Source organism: Catharus ustulatus, chromosome 16 (assembly GCF_009819885.2).
Source record: "Catharus ustulatus isolate bCatUst1 chromosome 16, bCatUst1.pri.v2, whole genome shotgun sequence".
NCBI classification, from domain to species: Eukaryota; Metazoa; Chordata; class Aves; order Passeriformes; family Turdidae; genus Catharus; species Catharus ustulatus.
In genome coordinates, this window is record NC_046236.1 from 13,304,370 (window position 1) to 13,314,671 (window position 10,302).

General features: G+C 55.2%; 1 protein-coding gene across 1 annotated transcript; it reads right to left on the reverse strand.

Annotated features, from left to right (window-relative positions):
• Positions 1-4,863: 4,863 nt before the first annotated feature.
• Positions 4,864-9,631, reverse strand: ACTB (actin beta). The gene is made up of 6 exons (XM_033073689.1): positions 9,540-9,631; positions 7,965-8,093; positions 7,424-7,663; positions 6,451-6,889; positions 5,938-6,119; positions 4,864-5,613 (listed from the first exon to the last, which is right to left on the reverse strand). Exons 2-6 carry the CDS (start codon positions 8,085-8,087, stop codon positions 5,470-5,472), a joined length of 1,128 nt encoding a protein of 375 aa, XP_032929580.1. The 5' UTR covers positions 8,088-8,093; positions 9,540-9,631; the 3' UTR covers positions 4,864-5,469.
• Between the last annotated feature and the right edge of the window lie 671 nt (positions 9,632-10,302).

The following is a 10,302-nucleotide window of genomic DNA, read 5'->3' on the forward strand; positions in this document are numbered from 1 at the left end:
GAGAACAAGGATGCCCCCCTGATCCTCCTTTCCTCCAGGCCCAGCCTCCCCAGCTCCCTCAGCTGCTCCTGGTGCTCAGGACCCTTCCTCAGCCCCATTCCCTTCTCTGGACACGCTCCAGTGCCTCAATGGCCTTCTTGGATTGAAGGAGCTAAAACTGGACCCAGCACTCGAGGTGTGTGTGGCCTCTCCAGTTGTGATACAGGGACAGAGTCACTGCCCTGGTCCTGCTGGTCACATTATAGAACACTGGAATGATTTGGGCTGGAACTTATAAAATTAATATTGCTCCATCCTGCTTCCACAGGCAGAGCCACCTTCCACTATTTCACATTTCTGCAAGCCCTGTCCAACCTGGCCTTGGACACTTCCAGGGATGGGGCAGCCACAGCTTCTCTGGCAACCAGTGCCAGGGCTTCCCCACCCTCAGAGGGAAGGATTTCTTCCCTATATCACCATCCTGATGTGCAGAAAGCCATGCAGAATCAACCAGAGCTGCTGTGACAGCTGCTGTGACTGCAGCCATCACACACAGCCTTGTCCAAGAGGAGCAGCTGGCTCCAGCAGTGCAGCTTCACATAGCTCCTATCCCAAAGCTCAAGTACAGACAGGACCACAGCGCTGGAATTTCCAGTTACGTGTATGCTTCAGGAATTTTGTTCATAGAAAATGTGTTTTAAAGATGACCCATAAAGGAAGATTAGTAAGTTGCTATTTTCTTCCTGCTTGATTGTTGCCATTTAAGGCCGTGAATTACATTAAGGGTAAATTGGGGGTTTCACTTAGAAATAGCAAGTGCCTCAAGTCTTGATTATGCATTTTGCTTCTAGGCTTGTGAGAGAGCTGTGGAGTCAAAGAGGAAAGCAATTTTTAGCTCTTAGATGAGGGAGAACCTCTGTAGAGGATCTGTACCTGTTTTGTTTGTCATGTGTTTCACTTAAATAAAAGGTAATCACAAATTAAATCCGGAGGCCTTTCAGTCAAGACCAACTTGTTTGACATCTGGGAAAAATACCAACCTACCATATTTGCAGTCACCAGGGAAAGCAGAGACCAGGGTGGAGGAGACCTGCATTTCCAATGCAAATGATAAATAAAACTGTCAGTGAGTCCCAAAGGCAGAGGGAAGGCCCTGCCCAGAGAGCCAGGGTGGCTGGAGCAGCTGGAGTTTAGAGTAGCCATGGATTCCCTCCATCCCTGGGGGCTACAGGGACCAGAGAGCAGCTGACAACCCCAAATAAGTACTGGGAACAGAGGGTGGTGGAAGGGGTTCCTGAGAAGAAATGAGGCTTTGTAAGAGGAGCAGCAATTGGACTTTTGATCCACCAGATAAACAAGCGGTGTGTTGGTGCAGATCAGACATGGAGGTTGAACGTGAGGCAGAAACAGGCAGTAAAGGAGGAGGGAATTGAACATTACACTGAACTCTGGCATTTCTTTTCATGGCCCTGGGAGGTGGCCAGATGGTGATAGGGGAAACCCTCCTTGCTGTGCCTCACTTCAGGAATGCTTTTTATGTGGGTAGACTTTGGTCATCTTACAACCAATACATGTTTTCCTAGCCCAAACAAGGCAGGTACATATCATGCTGTCCCAGTCGACAGGCAAACAAATTAATACCACTGTCAAGATGTTTTTCTCTGTATAAAACAAAATATCTTAACATTCAAGGCCAGTCTGTCCTGGGGATTTTATGTTTTTTCCTCTGGAAAGTATTGCCTCAGTTCTCTCTTCTGATTTTTCTTAAGACTGATACAGCCTGAACACCTTTTTGTCAGCTTGGCTAAAGCCCAGCTGGGCTGCAGCAGTCACTTGGTATGCTTGGGTGCATTGCTAGCTCCACTGCTGGGAATGATTCTCAATCCCTGATATGGTTTAATACTGTAAGGCCTGCTAAAGTGGATTACAGATGGGTATAATGCAAGTCAGGGCAGGCTCCAGGTCAGCAGTCCTGCAAAGAACAACTTCAGAGACCAAGACTGCTCCTGCCCTAAGCTAATCCCACAGACCCATCCCTGAATGGATACCTTGGAATGGCCATTTTCTAAAGCTGGTACTTCTGCAAGGAGGCCAGTTCAGTTTGAATGCTGTGAGATTCCCTGGGATTTTTGCACACAGCCAGCTGGCTCCTCTCCTGGAGGAGCACATGCTCACTAACGAGAGAACAGGATCCTCCCCATCCAGGGACCGTTTCTGGTCAACTGTCCCTGACACAGCTGAGAGACAATGAGGCCCTTCAGGGCTAAATCCCGAGAGCTGCAACCATCTCCTTTGCCAAGGACATCACTAATTCCCGGCGGTGGCTTGATTCCATAAGCAGCTCAGTGAGGTGACTTTCCAGGTCATCAGCTAATAGCAGGTGAAGTGCCAGAGACTGTCTCCAGCAGGAGAGAAAGTTGGGAACTCTGAGGGAAGAAAGGGTGTAAAATATGTTTGCTCAGCTCCCTTGAGCTGAGCCATCTCTCCTGAGGCAGCTGCAGGGAGGTAAGAAAGAGCTGAGTGACTTGGAAGGATCTAGAGCTGAGTCCTGCTGTCCCTGCAGCCTGAGGAATCCTGGAACATCACAGACAGGGGGACATGCTCAGCCTGGACTGTGAGTGGACATATTAAAGCTTCTGGTTTCCCTATAACCCCTGGATATTTGTGTGCTGGAGGAGATAGAGCACTGATTATTCTCTACACAAGTTCTCCTTTGAATCCAAAAAAGCCAGGACATGGCTCCTCCACTGCCCTCCCTGACAGGCCTCTCAGCATTTCCCCACTCTGTGAAACAGTGAGGAGTGAATTGAGCCCTCTGAAACTCCATGGCAGAGAAACTGTGATTAAAAAATCCCCTCTCTTCCAGCACTTGACATTCCTGGAAGGAAACCACTCCAGGCTCCCCCATGCTTCGTGCTCACTGCATTTGGGAGCAGTGAGTAATGCTTGCAGTTGTCCCTGCCCGGCACCACATTCTTTTCTCCAGCATGTAATGGCCCAGAGGAGGAATAAACGGAGCCTTGCTGGAGCAGCCTGCAGAGTGGCTGTGCACACCATGGCCTCATGCTGGAGAGGCATCGAGAAGGGCTGTGGAAAGCTCAGCTTCATTTTACTGAGGGGCTGGTTACCCAAAACAGCAAGTGAAATGGGAAGAAAGGAGAAAAAGTCCTGCAAAGTTTTAACTGTCAACAGCACACCTCAGTTGGTTCTGGAGCTGAAAATCATCCTGACTGCCCTGTGTCCAGCAGCTCTGCACCAGTCTCTCTGTGCTCACACCTCTGCCTACCTGAGCTGCTCTCAGCCTCTGGCATTTTGCTGCTCACTGGTTTCTCACCAGCACCAGTTTCTTCTGTTCTTTGTGTCTCAGCACATTTTCCCACAGCAAACAGTGACCATTTCAGCAAAGGCTGAAGAAAGGCACCCCATTTCCCTATTGCTGTCATCTCTTCTTGGCTGCTGGCCTTTTTCCTACCTCACTCCCTCCCCAGGAGCTGCCACTGCCTCCTCCTCACCCCATTTCCCCAAGACTTTAGGTTATAAGCCCAGTTTGGGCCTTGCTCCAACCTGTTTCACCTCCTCTCTTGCAAACTGGTGCTTCCAGTACTCATCAGCTCAGCTCAGTCTGCACTCCAGCCCTGCCAGGCTCTCACTGCACCCAGGAGGGAGCCTGGGGAGATGAAGGGCAGAAACCGGCAGGTCCACCCTGAGCACAGTTCAATGCCAGAGCAGGAGCAGGCCAGGCAGAGGATTAAAGAGGAACTAGAGCCTGTTCCCTGCCTTTCATCTGCTTCGAAATGACACAATCACAGCCATTAGCTCTTCAAAGGCAGACAAGACTGGCAGAGCCTTGGGAAGCTTCCCTCTTGAAAACGCTCCCAGGTCTGGTCTCCCTGAGCTGGCAACAGTGTTACCTGGCTCAGCTTTTTCTGCTTCCTGACCCAGTAGCCTCAATCCCTGTCTGTCTCCTTTCCACAGCTGTGGCTCCAGCTCTGGGAGCTTGTGGACATGGCTTTATCCAACAGGGTCTCAGCTTTGTGATGATCACCCCTGTTCTTATCCACAAAACCAGAGCAGTTGATCAAATAAGGCTGAAGCTTCACAGGTGTGGAAGCTCAAAGGATGAGCAGAGTCAGGAAGCACAAAACCTTCCTGGCAAAGGCTGGGCTGGAGGCAGGTACCTGCACTGGAGCTGTGTCACTGACCCTGCCAAAGCTTCCTCCTTCCTCCCTGCACCTTTTTCCCAGCCCCACCCATGTAGCTCTCCAGCAGCCCTGCTCTCTAAAGTCAGTTTTTTCCACTTCACAGGACTTTCTCTTGCTTTTCACCTGAAAGGTGCTCCACCCAGCCAGCACACTGCCAGGGCATGAGTCTCCCTACCTGAACCCTGGCCTCCCTCCCAAGGCAAACTGGGAGCAGGACAGGCAAGCTCTGATACTTGGAGCAGAGGGAAGCAGGGACACTGTCCCATGTAGAGCTGCAGACCAGTCAAAGGAGCCTTGGTGCAGGGAGAAAGCAGCTGCTTTGGCTTGTTTATGGCATCAACACCCCCCACCTGCTTCCATCAGTCCAACATGAGACTGAGGAGGGAGACACATACAAGAGCAACATTTGGGAAGATGCAGCTGAATCCATCAAACCCAGCTCCTGTGGCACACTGGCAGTATCTGGAGAACTCCAACCCAAGGGAACCTCACAGACCCCACAGGTTTGGCGGGCTCAATTCTACCCCTCCCCGTATCACCCAGAGCCATCTGCCTTGTGCCTGCAGCACCAGCATCCCCTCAGCCTGATAGCAGAGCTGTGCAGCCTGGCAGGGCGAGATCAGAGCAGGGAGCAACTGTCAAAAACAGCATGAAAAGAAAGAAAATGAACAACCAACACCAGTCAAGCCTCTATGGTGTGCACTTTTATTTCAACTGGTCTTAAGTCAGTGTACAGGTAGCCCCTCCCTCCCCCACATACTGGCACCACTTCTCCTAGACCCTGCGGGGGACTGTAAAGCCTTCATTCACATCTATCACTGGGGAACACAGGCTGCTTGCTTGACAAATCGAAGAGAAAAAGGATCAAGTGTGTTTTGTTTTTAAGGCGGAAAGATACAAAAAGACACTTGTCGGGTTACATAATTTACAGACAAGCAATTATAACCTAACACCAGCTGTAACTGGTGGACTCCCTCCGAGCTGGGCTTTGCCTTCACAGAGGCGAGTAACTTCCTGTAACAATGCCTTAGAATATTTGGAATGACTATTAAAAAAACCAAAAAAATGTACAATCAAAGTCCTCAGATGCATTGTAGAACTTTGGGGGCGTTCGCTCCGACAGGTTTCATTTTAAGACTGCTGCTGACACCTTCACCATTCCAGTTTTTTAATCCTGAGTCAAGCGCCAAAAAAAAAACAAATAAAGCCATGCCAATCTCGTCTTGTTTTATGCGCATTTATGGGTTTCGTTTCATCACAAGGGTGTGGGTGTTGGTAACAGTCCGGTTTAGAAGCATTTGCGGTGGACAATGGAGGGTCCGGATTCATCGTACTCCTGCTTGCTGATCCACATCTGCTGGAAGGTGGACAGGGAGGCCAGGATGGAGCCTCCGATCCAGACAGAGTATTTGCGCTCAGGTGGGGCAATGATCTGCAGGAGGAAGAGGAACCAGTCAGACACAGCATCACGCTACGCTCACAGCCCACGCACGGCCCTGCAAGATGGAGCTTCTAATTCCCTTATCTAACCTTGGCCAAGATACCATGAAGTCCAAACAGGATCAAGACACAACCTCACACACCCACCTCCCTCCTCTGCAACCAGTCTTTACTCTAATCCCATTATTCATGCAGTTGGGTGGGTGCCATCCTGTCCAGCCCAAGGCCATAAAGGCTGTACCAGACAGACATGGTTTCTATCTTTTGCAGCAGGACTCCAGCATGTGCTGGGTATTTCAACCCAACTCCATCCTACCTTGATTTTCATTGTGCTGGGTGCCAGGGCTGTGATCTCCTTCTGCATCCTGTCAGCAATGCCAGGGTACATTGTGGTACCACCAGACAGCACTGTGTTGGCATACAGGTCCTTACGGATATCCACATCACACTTCATGATGGAGTTGAAGGTAGTTTCATGGATACCACAGGACTCCATACCTGTGAAAAAGCAGAAGTTTCAAGTCAACAAAGGCTCAGACAGAGTTGACAAAGTCTAAAAAGATACTACAGGCAGCCAAGAGACCAGCAGTCCTTTCAGCAGGATGGCACTACAGAGCCATGGCTGGGACAGACTCAACTTCTGGCTCTGCCAACCCAAGTCCCTCCAACAGCTTTAAGCTGTGTAGAAGTGAGGTTGACACTGGTGAGCAGCACAAGCCCTGCTACAGACCAGCAGTAAAATATGGAACCTCACTGCCATGGTCTCCAGGTCACCCTTCACAGAAGGAACATTAAGGAGCAACAGAATATCCTAGAAAGTTAGACTTACCCAGGAAAGATGGCTGGAACAGGGCCTCAGGGCACCTGAACCTCTCATTGCCAATGGTGATGACCTGGCCATCAGGGAGTTCATAGCTCTTCTCCAGGGAAGAGCTAGAGGCAGCTGTGGCCATCTCCTGCTCGAAATCCAGGGCGACATAGCACAGCTTCTCCTTGATGTCACGCACGATTTCCCTCTCGGCCGTGGTGGTGAAGCTGTAGCCTCTCTCTGTCAGGATCTTCATGAGGTAGTCCGTCAGGTCACGGCCAGCCAGATCCAGACGGAGGATGGCATGGGGGAGGGCATAGCCTTCGTAGATGGGCACAGTGTGGGTAACACCATCACCAGAGTCCATCACGATACCAGTGGTACGACCAGAGGCATACAGGGACAGCACAGCCTGGATGGCTACATACATGGCTGGGGTGTTGAAGGTCTCAAACATGATCTAGGGAAAGAAAAGGAAGGGTTGAGTCAACACAAAAATACAATGTGTTCTTGCTACATGTTTATACCAAGTCCATGCAAAGTGGTTTTACTTCTGCCCCTAGATAAGAGGCATCTCTAAACTCCCCCTCAAAGTCCATGCTTATCTCACCTGGTCTCCACCCACACCTGCCAGGTCAGAGCCTGAGCAGGGACACCACTGCCACAGACCCATCCACATATCACAGCAAGGAACAAAACAAATGCCAAGTAAACTACAGTACAGTCACTCAAGGGCTGTAAATGGATTAGCGTGCCTAGTCAGAAACAGCAGTTAGACAAGTTGCTAGTTCAGTCTCAGAGAAAGCCAGCTTAGAAGAGCAAACAAAACCTGTCAAGGTCCAGCAAAGAGGAGACTCAGGTCAGGAAAGGAAAACCCTGTAAAGATGGCAAAAAGGGAGAATAGTGGTGAAGAAGGAGAGAGGACAACATGGAAGAGGAGAGCTGGCCTGCAGCAATTATCTGCTGTAGCTGCAAGCTGCAGAGTTCTACACACCTGTGTCATCTTCTCTCTGTTGGCTTTGGGGTTCAGGGGAGCCTCTGTGAGCAGCACAGGGTGCTCCTCAGGGGCTACTCTCAGCTCATTGTAGAAAGTGTGATGCCAGATCTTCTCCATGTCATCCCAGTTGGTGACAATACCGTGTTCAATGGGGTACTTCAGGGTCAGGATACCTCTTTTGCTCTGGGCTTCATCACCAACATAGCTGTCTTTCTGACCCATACCAACCATCACACCCTGCAGAACAAAGACCAAGTGGTAAGTACAGCTGAAGAGTGAATAACTCTCTTTTCCCAAACCTAAGTCTGTAATAATGGTCCCTCTGCTGTCACATCTCTGTGAGGGATGACATCCAGTCAGCTGCTCCAACACACACTGCACAAATGCTCTGCAGGAGGCTGCATTCCCCACCAGCTGTGCTGCAGCACAGAGGCCTCTCATGGTACAAAACCAAATAAAAAGGTTTCTTCCCTCTAGGGAAACCACTTCCACCTAAAACTCTTTTATTCTTAGACGACAAGCACAACCAGCCACCTACCTGATGTCTGGGGCGACCCACGATGGATGGGAAGACAGCACGGGGGGCATCATCCCCGGCAAAACCGGCCTTGCACATACCGGAACCATTGTCAACAACGAGCGCAGCAATATCGTCATCCATGGCTGGCTGCGGGAGGAGAGGAGAGAAGGAGGCATGAGCATCCCCGCTCACAGTCCCGCGGCGGCGGGCGGGAAGCGCAGGCGATGGCGGGAAGCGCAGGCGATGCCGCCAAGGCCTTCCCCACCCATTTCCTTCCTGCCGGCGCCGCTCCGCTTCGCCCGGCGCCCGCTAGAGGGGGCGACACCTCCCAGATTTCGGCACTGCGCGGATTTGGGACAAAGGAAGTCCCTGCGCCCTCTCGCATTATTACCATAAAAGGCAATGGATGGAGCGCGCCGCGCCTCGCCCGCCACCGGCTGTCGGGGGGACGGCGGCGGCCACTCCCCGGGGCGGGCGGGCGTGGCGGCCACACCCCAGCGCCCTGCCGTGTGCCGGCCAGCGGGGCTCGACGCCTCCGCACAGCCCCGCCGGACACGCCCGGTGCCCCACCTATAGAGCCGGCCGGCGGGGCTCAACACCTCCGCACAGCCCCGCCGGGCACGCCCGGTGCTCTGCTCAGAGCCCCGCCATGTGCCGTTCAGCGGGGCTTGACCATCCAGCCAAAGGGGGTCACGCCCTGTGCCAGGCACAGCCGAGCCCCTCTGCACAGCCCCCAAAGCCTCAGCCAGCAACAAGGAACCGCAGCAACACAAGCGCTGGTCACCACGCCCAGCCCACTAGCCAAGCGTGACCGGGGCTCTGCCCCATCGAGCGGCGGCACCGCGGGCGGGATTAGAGCCAGCGTCTTATGCAATTGCCGCCCGCCCAGGCTCAGCCCCGGCGGCTCTGGCCGCGCCGGTGTAATCCGGTGGCGGGGGGGCGGCGGCAGCTGCCGCACATGTGCCGCCCCGCACGGGCAGCCTGGGAAGTGTAGTCGGAGCCGGAGCGGGCAGCCCGCCTGCACCTGCGCTCCGGGCACACGGGGAGCCCCCCCCGCGCCCCCCGACCCCGCATTGTTCCCATCCAAAGCCTCACCCCGTGCACGGGGAGCCGCCCCCTCCCCGCAAGCAAAAGCCACCGGGACTATTCGTATGTGCGGGGAGGGGGAGCCGCGCCCCTCCCCACGGGGGACAACGCCCCCGGGCCCCGACCCCAGCACGGGCGGCTCCGCGGAGCAGACAAAGACCCGCGCCCCCGGCCCCGCCACCGCTCCCGGGACACAGCAGCCGAGCCGCCCGCTCCCCCCGTCCGCACCAGCAATCCTCTTATGGGGCGGATTAGCCCCACGGGTGGCAGCGGCGCAACCCCCCTCTGCAAGCATCACCCCCAAACCCAGCCTTAACCCGCGGGCTGCGTCTCTATCCCTTAAAACGCGGCAGCGCGCTACGGGGCCGCCACCCCGCCGGCGCACAAAGGGCGCGCCGCGTCCCAACAAACCCCGAGCACAGCGATATTAGTTACAACACCGTCTCGTTCCTATTCTCGTTAACACCATTATCATGCTATCCCCCGCTGTCGCGGTGCCGCTCTCACCTTTGGGGAGTTGGCGCGGTCGGAGCCGGGGCGGGCGCGAGGCGGCGGCGGGAGCGGGGCGCGCGCGCGGTGAGGGCAGGCAGAGCTCGCGGCGGCTCCCGCCCGCCGCACGAGCGCCGTTTATATCGGGCCGCCGCCGCCGCCGTGTCGCCATAAAAGGAAACTTTCGGAGTGCGCCGCTCCGATTGGACACGCCTGGCCACGCCCCCCAGGCCTCGCCCCGCCCCGCCGCCCAGACAGGGGGAAGATATTGGGGTGGGGGGGGAACCGTGTGGGGCTGGGGTGGGGGCGCGGCCCCCGGTGTCACCGGGCTGCTGTGGGGACGGGGTCCTGCCTGCTGCCCGCCGCGCTCCGCCGTGCTCGGTGCTTCCCCTACCCCCGCGCAGCCCCCCCACCCCACCCCTCACACAAAGCCCCGCGGGTGGGGGTCCCGGCCCATTCGCCCCCCGTGTCTGTGGGAGCCGGGCGGATGCACCCCCCGGAGGGAAGCGGGGGTCCGCGGGGCAGCGCGGTGCGGGATCCCGGGGGTGCTGCTCGCCCTGCCCGGCGCGGGGCACGTGGAGCGCCCGTCACCTGCACCCCTGGGCCGGGCGGGCACCGGTGACCCCGGCCGGGAGCGGGACGAGCGGGACGCGGGGCCAAGTTCACTGCTGATGTCAGCAAGCGGCCGCGACAGGCTCCTGCCAGTCGCCACCAGGCCCTCGGCCCTTGGACCCGCCCGGGCAACCGGGAGCGCGGCCGGCGCCACCGGGCGCTGTTAAAG

Excerpts from the sequence above, each read along its gene's own strand:
- ACTB (XM_033073689.1), bottom strand. The coding sequence starts at position 8,087 with ATGGATGACGATATTGCTGCGCTCGTTGTTGACAATGGTTCCGGTATG. Across the intron at positions 7,664-7,964 it reads TGGGTCGCCCCAGACATCAG|GGTGTGATGGTTGGTATGGG; the intron begins GTAGGTGGCTGG and ends TTTGTTCTGCAG. Across the intron at positions 6,890-7,423 it reads ACAGAGAGAAGATGACACAG|ATCATGTTTGAGACCTTCAA; the intron begins GTGTGTAGAACT and ends TTCTTTCCCTAG.